General features: G+C 50.6%; 3 protein-coding genes; 2 read left to right on the top strand and 1 right to left on the bottom strand.

The window, feature by feature from the left end:
* Positions 1 to 2,165: 2,165 nt before the first annotated feature.
* Positions 2,166 to 5,411, top strand: CHC_T00002960001 (hypothetical protein). XM_005714034.1 is given in 2 exon segments: positions 2,166 to 5,126; positions 5,127 to 5,411. 1 exon segment carries the CDS (start codon positions 2,166 to 2,168, stop codon positions 5,124 to 5,126), a length of 2,961 nt encoding a protein of 986 aa, XP_005714091.1. The 3' UTR covers positions 5,127 to 5,411.
* Positions 5,412 to 7,325: 1,914 nt separating this feature from the next.
* On the top strand, positions 7,326 to 8,582 carry CHC_T00002961001 (hypothetical protein). The gene has a single exon (XM_005714035.1). The coding sequence runs from the start codon at positions 7,326 to 7,328 to the stop codon at positions 8,580 to 8,582; it is 1,257 nt and encodes a 418-aa protein (XP_005714092.1).
* A 129-nt stretch (positions 8,583 to 8,711) lies between these two features.
* CHC_T00009035001 (Glycosyltransferase, family GT7) lies at positions 8,712 to 10,748 on the bottom strand. The gene has a single exon (XM_005714036.1). The coding sequence runs from the start codon at positions 10,746 to 10,748 to the stop codon at positions 8,712 to 8,714; it is 2,037 nt and encodes a 678-aa protein (XP_005714093.1).
* Between the last annotated feature and the right edge of the window lie 1,130 nt (positions 10,749 to 11,878).

Consider the following 11,878-nt stretch of genomic DNA (forward strand, 5'->3'; position numbering starts at 1 on the left):
TCCTACGATATAGTGCTATAGCGTGACACACCTCTAGCTATGGCACTATTTGGGGGGATGGCACTATATAAAGGAGGCTCAAATACATATATTTGGGGACAAAGCACACTGCCAACACAAACACAACAAAGCCTGTATAACAGAACTAAATTAACTTCATCCTTTGTACTGAACCATGCCGGATGATGCACGTGTGAGGTTATGATAACCTGTGCCAGAGGGTGAGCCATAGCACTATATAGAGGGAAGCACTACTAAAGTAGGCACTATTGAGCGACCCCCCCCCCCTGCATTGCACTCCCCGAATAGCGTAATTTCTTACCTACATGCTACGTCTGCCGGTGGACCCTTGCAAGATGGGTGCGGTTAGAGTCACAGTCAAAAGTTCGAGGGGGCACAAGGCCTCTCTGTGCTTGTGGTTCCACCCAGGCAAGACAGCCCCACAAGTAGGGCACTGCCAATAGGGCACCATTTCTTAACACTGATATAAAGCCGCCGTCGCCACCCCCCGGTGGCGACGGCGGCTTTATATCAGCCCCCACCGGAGCTTGGCATCACAGTGCTGCAGTGCGTTATTGGCTGACTTCAAACGGTGTCAGTGCTTACCGTACTGACGCCCAGGTGCTGGGTGGCGCCGAACGAATGCGGTGCTGCGCCGTGTCAGGGCAGTATTTCGCTTTGCTTTCTCGGCATTTTCTAGCCTTGGGTATCTCATGTGGCCTCTTTTGCATCGAGGTTGCGATTTTCTCAAATCAAAGACAGAGCCACAAACACACCAGCCAACCACCACTACGGCCTTTGTCAATTCTCATTCGCCTCTCCACAAGGGTCGTTGGTCTATTTTAATCGCCATTTCACTCTACCCTTATCCGTACCGCGACAAAAACGTCCCCACAGACGACCACCTCGCTCCCCTTTCGCCTGCACTGCTACAAGGCCCACACCCAATCTCCCTGCTGCAAGAATTTCCAGCCTTGCCCCAGACCGCCGCGTTTCCTCTGCTATTTCGTGTCTTTCACTGGAGCCATCCCATCCGAATCATGCCGCCATCCTTGCGCTCCCCACCGAGGCCTTCGCGTTCGAGCTCGCACTCTCGCCCGAACCGCTACACAGACTATCCATCACTCCAACGCAAGCGTCCACTTCGGAGCGGCGAGGATGCCTATCGCCCGCCCCGCCGTCAGCGTTACCTCTCCCCCGAGCCACGCACGGTTTCACCCCCGCGGTTCCGTAATTCTCTGGGTTTGTGCCCCACGCCCTGTCACTTCGCAGCTTTCTCCAGCGCCGGTGACTTGCTCGCTACCTGTGGCAAAGGGTCCACTGCCAAGTTTTGGTGCGCCAACGTTCGACGTAATGAGCCGCTGGAAGAGTTCCAGAATATCCCACATGGCTGCGTCGTCTTCCAGGCTCATGTCTCTGACCGCTTCCTCTGCGCCATCACAGCAGCCCAGGACGGCAAAGTTAGGATTTGGGACTACCGCAGAGGAAAGCCTGGTCTTATCGAGATTGACCGCATAACATATCGCAACGCCCGTGCTTGTCAAATCACTCCGGATGGTTCGTATGCGGTCGCGACCTTTTATCGTGGAACAAAATCCTTCGATAACGCTTACAGAGATGGTCCTTTCTTGTCTTCCTTTTCAACAGCAATAATTTTGCTAGACGATGAGCGCCGCTGTGTCTTCGAGTTGGAGGAACGCGGCAAAGTCGATTCATGTAAAATGTCTAGCGATGCCTCGATAATCGCTGTCGGTTTATCAGGCGTCCGCCCAAAAACCTGGAAGGCCGTTGGGAATAGCATTATTATACTTGACCGGGACGGAACGGAGCTCACCAGATTCTCAGATTGTCTACATCATGAGACGACTTGCTCAAAGTGGGACTTGTCACATGATGGTCGCCGTCTTGCACTAATTTCGTCTGATGCCCTAAGCATCGAACTGTATGAAAGAGGCCGGTGGGATGACCCCCCGGCTATTCTCTCATGCTCTGACTCAACTCCTTATTCCTCGGTAACGTTTGCAGACAAGGGCAGACTCGTGATTGCTGTCACGAGCGACCTCTATCGTCCAAGCACTGTCAGAGTATTTGACATCCGCTCGGGATTGGTACTATGTGAAGCTCCTCAAAGTCTTAATGGCGGTCTCTTAGCAGTCAGCTCTGTCATGCAACAGCTCCATTCGAGGACGCATGATGGCCTTGAGGTCCGCCTCCTTTGCAAATCGATCGATCCAAAGAACATGACAGTAATGTATTCGACCAAATTTGAGGTACAAAAGTCATCTATACCATGCGTGGCATCAGGTACTTATGGAAGGCCTGTGAAGTTCCCTGAGTGGCAAAACAACTACCGCCTCCCAAACAAAAAGATGACTCCACAACAAGAATCGCTTTCGATTCCCCCCCAGTACGGCAAAGAAAGAGCAAGGATGAGCATTGATGAACGCCTAGGACAGGAACGAAGTGTCCGACCACGGGATGCTTATTGCAATACGCAAAAAGATCTAGGAGTGCTTTTAGAACGTGGCAGAAGGGAGCGAAGGTCACGCTCACCACCTTCACGAGAAACCATGCCGCCGGATCCTTCATCTGGTGGAAGACAACTTCCTAACCATAGAAGACAGGGTAACTTCACCTCACAAGCGAACTGCAGCAGCCGAACAGAATTGAAAGACTTTCTCCGTAAACCTGCGCGAATACTCGCCCCTAAAAAAGGCCCCATAGAACCGCCAAGGCCAGCGACGAAACTGAGCAGGTCAGCCTCACCGGGTGATGCACCAGCAGCAGCAGGGATCAAACCACCGAGATCTGCTTCTTCAAGGGAGAAAGAAGTGGATGCAACAGCCGCAGAGGAGTATCGGGACCGGTCACAGACTCCTGATTCACAGGAGCGCCAGGGAAGCAAAAGTCTTCCATTGCAACAACAACTATCAAGGGCATGCAGCAGAAGCAGTCAGGAACTGTCAGTGAAGTCAAATGTTGGCCTTGTGAACCAACCAGAAACAGCGATGGACTGTGAGAAACCTTTTGCAGATGATGGCGAGGATTTAAAGAAAGACCAAACGGGACAAGGAGAGCTGAGACTTGGTGGAGAGGAAGCAGATATTGAGAAATGCAGGGATGTGCGGAGCGCCGCCGATGTCTCACGCAAAACTGGGACAGAGGCACTACCTTCGCCAGCGGAGATCGACCCAAGTCTTGAAAAACTATCACTAGTGTGTCGGCCGGGAGAAAAATCAAGCAGCAAACTTCCTAAGGAGGCTTTGACTTTGACCGCTTCAGATGAGACAGACAACACGGCGGCAAAGGTGATTTCCTTCGAAACGAATGACGTAAGTGGTGTAGCTGCTCCCTCGGCGACAAGAGACAGTGCTCCCAAAGCAACAATAACTGGAAGTGCTCCCGCAGCAACAATGACTGAAATCGCTCCCACAGCAACAATAACTGAAAATGTTGAATCAGACGTTATTCCTGACACTTCAAGCTCACTGGCGCAGTGCAGCGTCAACGTCAGGTTGCGTCTCCGGAGCGCTCATGTTTCTAATAAGGATCCCGCGCCATCCTTTAAAAGAGATCCTGCTCCAACCTGTCTAGTACCCGCCAGAAGGATCGTATTCACCTCTTCAAAGAAAACGACAACAGCCCCCTCCCCCATCCCACCACCTACTACTGAAATGCCGCTTGGGATGTCAAAGGCATCACTGACGGGTGACAGCGACAACGATGAGTCGGCGGATGACAATATTCCGTTAGCTCGGCTGAGGCGGATGGCACTTAAAAATAGAAATAGATCTCGCACTGCTCCGGGCAAGAATAATTGCAACGCAACCTCGATTAATATGCTTGCTTCAACATTCCAAAGGACTAAGTCAACAAAGGGACTTCGACAATCACCACGCCTAGGACCGTCATCCAATTCAGCGGGGTCTGAGTGTACGCGATTAGCAGCGGACGGTGCTAATGCCGGGCAACATACACTCGAATACAAACCTGCATCCACAGTGCAGAACAGAGGGGATACTGCGCCAACTGTTGGAACATTTTCACCTATATCCGCTGGTCCCGGCGGGGCTTGTCACCCAAATATGAACTTTGAAGGGCAAAGAGCGCGGATGTTTGATGACGTCGGATTGCTGCCATCTGTTGGACGACGGGAGCCGCCGAAGGGTGCAAGTCCCCCATCACCAACTACGCAGTACCAATTTCGCGCAAGAGAGGCCCCAGGGCAGTTGGTGAGCAATCCAGAGATGGGCACATCAAACATAGCAGAAGGAGTTGGGGAGCAGCTGGTCCTGGTGGGCAGAAGCCTGCTCTCAGCCACCTCAGACGTTCCTGGTATGGTCGTCTCGAGGTACGCAAGCGTGGAAGAGGAATGTCTTGATGCAGGGATTGCTGGTGCTCGCGAAACGTTAAGAGGGGCTAGCATCAGGGACGAAGCAGAGTGTCCGCCGATGAAGCGGCTTCAGGAACCCCCAGTACCTCGTGCGAGCTTGAATCCAGAAATGAGTCATCCACAGAGCACATTGCAACAAACTGACTTTGGTTGCAATTCTTTAAAGATAGAAGAAGAAACTGTTGACAGTGCAAAGGAGTCCGAGAACAAGCCAGTACTTGAAAGGGAAGGCGCTCGCATTGCTTTTCAGAAAGCCTCGGACCGAGCAACTCCGTCAGGAGTGCGGTGCATCACAGCCACACGAGCTTTCCAAGTTATGGTAGACTTAATGAAGACTGAAGCCGGTTGCAAGGGAAACCCAAGCGAACGGACTATAGCCCTGTCGTTGTATGGGAAAACGGGTCAAAAGAAAATATGCACGGAGGATATGTTTCTTCAAAGTTTTTCTGAACTACTAGAGTTTGCGAAAGCCCACAGAAGGCAAAGTTTAGAAAATCTTTTTAACAGATCTTTGCCGGAGGGAGCGCATACATTGTTAATCTTCCACGCTATAGATTTGTTGAAGAGAGGTTCAGGAGAAGAAGGAATTGGTCGCTTCAGTTGGAGCGACGAAGAAATGGAATATATGCTTGAGACGGAAGGGTCTGGTATGGTAATAGATAAGGACTCCTTTATCCGTGCTGCAGAAAGGATGATGCTAGATAGGCGTGAAAAGCTAAGACCGAATTTCTAATCAGCTATGACCGATCGTCTTGTTACAGTACGGGCACGGCTTCGGTAGCCGAGGTATGACTAGACATCCAAACAGGGTTTAATAAGGATCGGCTGAGGGCAAGTTTAGTTGATCAGGTTACTAATTTACCGGAGGGTACTACTGGACGGAGCTCACAACGTTTACATTTTGTTGTTGTATTGCTGGATAACCTATTGCATTACGTTACTATTTTATATACTTGGTAGTAGATGCAGGACGTTACTATTGTATACACTTCGTGGTAAATGCAGAACGTTACTATTGTTTTTTTGTTCGAAGCTCTTAATTAAAACGCTCAAGATGATCCAACTGTTTCCGACAATGCCTTCGTCGCCATATCCCAAATCAGAATCTTAAGGCCACTTCAACGAGAGTAAACTGCGACCAAACTGCGCCGCCGCATTGTCAGTTCTTTCAATAACGTTCAGTATTATCGCAAGTATTGTACTCGAGGGGTCAACATGGAGGAGTCCGGTACTCCCCTCAGCTTGTTTGAGGATAGAAGCTTGTAACAACCATCATAGACTTTCCCACAGATATGGTGCCATTAGTCAAAGGTCAAAAAATGTATGGGGGATTTATTGCTCACGTCTGTGCGTGGGCGCTAGTTGAAGTCGAAGTTGCTACAGAGACTCCTCGCGGCGACAGGGGATGCCTTTGGAAAGTGTGGTGGGTGAGGGGGTTTAGTTGTCTCCGTGTGCACGTAGCGGAGACTGTTTGATGTTGGCAATACTCATCAGCAGTATACTCAGTTGGATGATGTGGGTTTGGAATCAGGAGCAGGGACAAGCCGTAGTGAGAAATCCATAGTTTCTAGACGATAGCCGCATATGTGTACAAGTCGAGGAGGAGAAAGAGGCAAAAACAGAACGCTTCTGGTTTTAGTTGAATGGCAGCGACACAGAAAAGGCCCACACAGTTGCTTGGTACGTTACGGTATCGACGGGACTCCTTGGCAGAAACAACTTCATCGCACCTTAACATCAAGGGAACTTGCAGTGATTGCAAACGTCCCGATATATAGCATTCCATCCTATCACAACAAATTAGTGGGTAGGGCAGCAATTAAACGTGTTTGTGTTTGACCTGTCCGCTCCTTGCGTATAGCTGCTGGTAAATCCTTGGAGCATCTCAAAGCTTTCGTTAGGGTTCCTCCGCTCTCAGTGCTTTCGCATATTACTCGAGAAGGAGCGGTGGGCAGATGAGAAGAGAGCGCAAATCATGTGCTATTTTAGTTTGCGTAGTTGAGAGCCTTTCTCCACGGTGAACATGGTCTCACATGGGTTGACTTTCATTTTGACGTTTGAAGTGCTCAAAGGCCTCTGCGTCTGTGTCTTCCATGCTTTCTCATCACTAACTAGCTCGTGGCTACTTCCATGAAATGGTTTCACACATCAAACTGTTAACCCGTCTTTCTCGATTCATCATCTTTCGACGTTGTTTTTTCCGTGCACTTAACTCAATGAGCAGAATTTGAATACTAGTCTGGTGTGCGGCGTTCTTATTTGGTGCAAATCAAGTTCAGCTGATTCGGTTTGTTGTGTTGTTATCCATGTGGAATTCATGCGTCCCCACTGAATAAAATATACGGTACGGACTAAATATCTCGTTTCCTCAGAAGGATAGTTTAGTGGCCTGCAAATCCGTAAACAGGCGTCCGCGGCATGATCTTCGGGTGAGGTCGAGAGGGTTTCTACGTTTAATAGTTCATTGCGGAAAGGGCTAGCTGCTGTAAATAGAAATAATTTTTTTTTTTCTCATAATGAAAACTTCAATGGCACATTGCACGGTGCAATGTGCCATTGAAGTTTTCATTGTGCAATTTGCACCTCCCTATCCACAAAAGCAGAGAAACGGCAACTCAAGAAAACCAGCGCCTGGCCTCGCACCGCGTGGAAACTTGTTAAGAACGGTGCTTCTCGTGACAGCCTCTTCATCGCTTGAGGGAACGGGTTGCGACATCAGCGCAAGATTCACATCATCCTCTAGACGCGTAGAAGGTCCAGTCTTCTGCTGGAAGCAAGAATTCGCTTGGACGTCTTCTTCCGACTAAAAGCGCAACGAGGGCAGAGTTTGTGGCAGGTAACTATTATCCAAGTACTTTACCTACATTTATTTTTGATTGGGCTCGACAGTGGCAGCGTTGAATCGGACTCACAGTTAGTTAATGAATGAGAAATGGGAAAGCATGGAGGTTCGATGACTGCAGCAGCCATTTCGAAGCGCATTAAGGCCAAGGGCTTAGGCCGTTTGCGATGGTATTGCCAGATGTGCGAGAAGCAGTGCCGAGATGAAAACGGGTTTAAAAATCATACCCAAAGCAATGGGCATCAGAGACAACTCTCACTGTTTTCGGAGAATCCACACGAGTACATCGGGCGTTTTTCGGAGAGCTTTCAAACTGAGTTCTTGCTCGTCCTTCGTAGGAGATACGGAACGAGCATGGTTTCGGCTAACACAGTTTATCAAGAGTACATCAAAGATCGCGATCACCTCCACATGAACGCCACAAGGTGGACTACGCTTTCAGATTTTGTCAAGGAAATGGGCCGGAGTGGCTTGTGTAGAGTTGAGGACAGAGAGGATGGTTGGTGGATGTCCTTTGTAGATAGAAGTGCAGCCGAAAAGGATAGAAAGGCCAGGGATATCGATAGAATGCGAGTTGCGGAAGAAGAGAGGGCCGAAAACATGCTCAAGAAACAGCTTGAGATGGCGAAGCATTTGCGGGAAAGGCGGGTAGATATGGAATCACCTTCGCCACAAAAAGAAGTGCATGTAGATAGACACGTATCTGTAGAGATGGCAATGCACGAGAAGCGAAGAAAGACTCCTGCTGTCGGAGAGGGAAATGCGCTGGCCGCTGCAACGATAGTCAGGCACAAAAATACCAGTGGACAACTGACTAAACGAAAACCAAGCAGATTTGGGAAAGCACCAAAGCTATCAGCACTTGAGGAAATCATGCGTGCCGACCAAAAGGAGATCCAGCGGACGAAAGGAGGAGCTACCCCGCACCCCGGTGGAACGCAAAATGACGCAATCAGATCCAGTCCCGTTGAAGCAAAACGCGCGGGTAAAGCCGACTACGAAAAACCGTGGATTGTGGAGGGTATTCTGGTGAAGATGATCAACACCGCGGTCGGGAACGGGACTTTTACCGGCAAGAAAGGCAGGATTATCGAGGTTATCGATAATTACGGCGCGCAGGTCAAAATGATCGACTCTAAAGTCCTATTAGAAGTCGACCAGGATGATCTCCAAACCGTCATTCCAAAACCTGGCGGGGAAGTCCTCTTGTTGCGAGACCCTCACCGCGGCAAAAAGGCTGTCGTGAAGTCTATTAATATAGAATCATTCTCGGTGACTGCAATTCTTGCGGAAACGGGAGAGGAGATCCGCAATATTGAATACGAGGCCATGTCAAGAATAGCGTAATCATGGAAAGCTTTCCTTACTTGGTGAGATTGCCGCACACATGTAGATGTTTAGAAGGTTTCGTTATCAACGTCTGTGTTTTGGGATGAAACGCAAGGCATCTCCGAAAGATACTCAATCCGCGATTAGTCATGTGGAGACTTGCTTCTCAGTATCAGGGACCTGAGGAGCGACATGGGCCGTTACTGGTTCGTCTGGCGTGGGGGGCTTGTCTGGCGTTCTTAGTGCAGGGGCAACGCCTTCGTCAGGCCCCATATTGGTATGGCCGGTGGCTGCGGTAGACGAGTCCCTTGGCGGAGGTGCCACTGAAGCTGGTTGCGGGGGCGAGTTTAGCCTCTTTAAATGAGCTTGCAACGATTCTTCTAGACTTGCGTGCTGCATAGTTTCTTGAGCCTCTTTGGCAAAAAGAGAGATCAGGCCCCCTTTTCCTTCTTGCAACGCTTTTTCGTATAAGCCGCGAAGCTCTTCAATTTTCGTCATGTCAGTTGCTGTCTCGGGTGCAGGCATTTCCAGCACCCTGTCTTCACTTCCGGCGGTATCGTTCTTATAGGCACTGAAGATGACTGGAATCGGAGAGTACGGAATTTCCCTCACGTCAATTCCTTGCTGGGCTACGATGGATGCTAGAAAACTCTGACTGCCCATGTTTTGAAAGATAGTCCCAAGGCAAGCTGCGACGTGCATGTTAAACTCGCAGTACTTTGGATGCCATCTATGAAGCAGGTTTGGCTCCACTGCGTGAAACACAGAAATTTTCCAATGATTGCTGAATTCTTTGTGGAGCAACACATCTTCGAAACCCCATCCAGTGAGACTGTTCCGGGCATGATGCCAAGCTTTGGTTTGCTTGAAGTCACTCTTGTACCCGCACACCATTCCGAAAGCACCCTTGCGCCAGTAGCCGTGTTCTTTGGAAACAGTATTGCCGTACGGATAAAGGCTGTACACAACCGGATAGTAAACCTGGAAATTGCGGTGTGCATTATAACGACAATTATAGAAGAAAGGCTTCCGAATGATCATGTCGACATCGCAATAGAACATGAGTCCATCAGAAGGTACATATCTTGCACCATCCATCAAGGCTCTAGACCTCGAAAACTTGCCAAACTTGTCTCCTGAAGCTTCTACCACTTGAACGACATGGCCGTCAATCAGCTCGCCCTCTGAAAAGCCAATCTGCATTTCCCTGAGTAATTCCTCAGCGCCTAGCATGTGAACTGGACCTCCATATGTCGCCAGAATGACCTTGACAGCGACATCGTCATCCAGCAACTCCTTGATGTTCGAATAGAAGAGGCTCAGTTGCTCGACACGACCAGTGTATGGGACAACAAGATATATAGGGACCTCTTCGGAGGGAACATTGTCCTGTATGGAGACATCGCAGTACTTTTGCGTAAATCCACGACGAATGGTGATAGCAGCAGTTTTGTTCTTCTGGTTCTCCTCGCCATCATCGGCCCTTCTGGTTAGAGTGAATTGGCCGTGAAACTTGTACTCAAGACCCCAAAACTGGTTGACACGAAAGTACTTGTTTCCCGTGTACATATTTTCGACGTTCCAGGGCGTGTCATTTGGATACTTCTCTTGGAGGACGCGTAACAAAATATGTGAGGTGAGGTTGAGTTCGTCCTGCCATTGATGGCGGCAAACAACTGCTGGACAAGGAAAGTCGTACTCTAAGGAATAGAGCCAGTCTTGGGTATCGACAAGAGTCCAGATGGAGCTGTTATGACCGGCGCGATCCTTAACATGGTCGTCTCGGAAAAAGCACTTTTCTCCGATGTATGCCCAATGGAGGATATCGCACGGCGGCGGTGAGGGTGTTGCAGACGGATGAGATAATAAAAAGGAGGGCCAGCGAGAAAGTGGGGCAGGCGCGTCGTCTGCATGCGGTGGGGGTAGGGTGTAGGTGTTGGTGGGGTGCGAGGTGAGGAGGTTTGTAATGAAAACGTTCTTGGTGCGCAGGGATAGGAAGAGGAAGAGAATCAGGAGGGTCTGAAAGCCCAGAAGGACAACGGATAGGCGAGGGGGGAGGGAATGCCGAAGAGAGTTGGCGATGCGAGCGCGGCGGAGGTGAGGGATGGGAGTGGTGGATGGCATGGTTCGGACAGGCGGCGGAGCCAAGGGGAGGGCAAAAGGGAAGGGGAAAGAGAAGGGCATAGATGCTTCATGGTGATTAGGTTGGAGGAGGGGGAATAGAGGCGGGCTGACTGGATGGGCGAAGATGATGGCCCAAGAGAGGAGTGAAGGAAAGAAGGGGAAGGGGGTTAGAGTGGCTGGCGATGAAGAAGAGCAATACAGTGTAGTGAGGGATTAGACGACGTGTAGAATGTAGAACACGTGTACGGCGTGTATGTTAGGGCTCGAGTCTAGAGAGGGGCTGGAGGTGTGCCGCGTGGCTGGCGTGGATTGGCGGGAGGGGAAGGGGGCAACTGGGGAGTGACGAGGGGGGGGCCGCATCACTTGGAAAAAATTCCAATTTTCCAACGTCGTGAAACCACACGCGCGCCAGCGCTCATTTCCTCCCCCGCCTCGCCACGCCTTGCCGCCCGTCGCAACCTCTCCCGCGCACCCTGGAAGCGTCCCCTTTCCCCCGCTCTGTCCCCCCCCCCCATCCCCCCCACCTTTCCATTCCTCAACTACCTTTCCGCTCTGCACGTCAAACACAACAACCCCTCCTTTTCCCCCCTCCTCCTTCCCCACAACTCCCCCTCTGGCCCACCCCCGCCCTTCACTATCTGCGCTTCAACTCCCGCCCGCCCCTCTCGTTTATCTCACTTCAGTGCCCCCTCGTTTTTTCCCTCCCATCCGCTGTGCTGGCCCTCGCGACCCTTCCGTTCCTCCTCGTGACCCCCTCTCGGCCTTTCTCTTCTCTCGGCTTGCATTTCTGTCATTACAACGCACCCATCCCCGCTCGCCTCTCCCCGTGTACAACATCCTCCCAAAAGTTGCTTGATCTTCGCCACCCGCTTACCACTTTGGTTGCCTGTCTCAAAACAACCCACACTTCGGTGCAAAACACACTACACGCATTCACTGCTCTCAACCACATTCCGCTGGCACTCGCCTTCCGACCCCCAATTCTGTTTTTCTCTATCGTAACAAGCCGTTCCCGCTCTCTAGATTCTCTGTCGCCGTTCCCGCCCATCTCCCGACTTATTTTCCCTTATACCCGCGCTGTCATCCGCTCTCACATCATCCGCTCTTGCTAGGGGTTATCAATTTGTCTTTTTACCTCCCCCCTCTTCCCTCACCCGTTGAACTCGCACTCTATTGACTGCACCTCCCCA

This window comes from Chondrus crispus, genomic scaffold (genome assembly GCF_000350225.1).
Source record: "Chondrus crispus Stackhouse genomic scaffold, scaffold_165, whole genome shotgun sequence".
Taxonomy (NCBI): domain Eukaryota; phylum Rhodophyta; class Florideophyceae; order Gigartinales; family Gigartinaceae; genus Chondrus; species Chondrus crispus.

Coding starts and splice junctions, on each gene's coding strand:
- CHC_T00002960001 (XM_005714034.1), top strand. CDS start 2,166: ATGCAACAGCTCCATTCGAGGACGCATGATGGCCTTGAGGTCCGCCTC.
- CHC_T00002961001 (XM_005714035.1), top strand. CDS start 7,326: ATGGGAAAGCATGGAGGTTCGATGACTGCAGCAGCCATTTCGAAGCGC.
- CHC_T00009035001 (XM_005714036.1), bottom strand. CDS start 10,748: ATGCCCTTCTCTTTCCCCTTCCCTTTTGCCCTCCCCTTGGCTCCGCCG.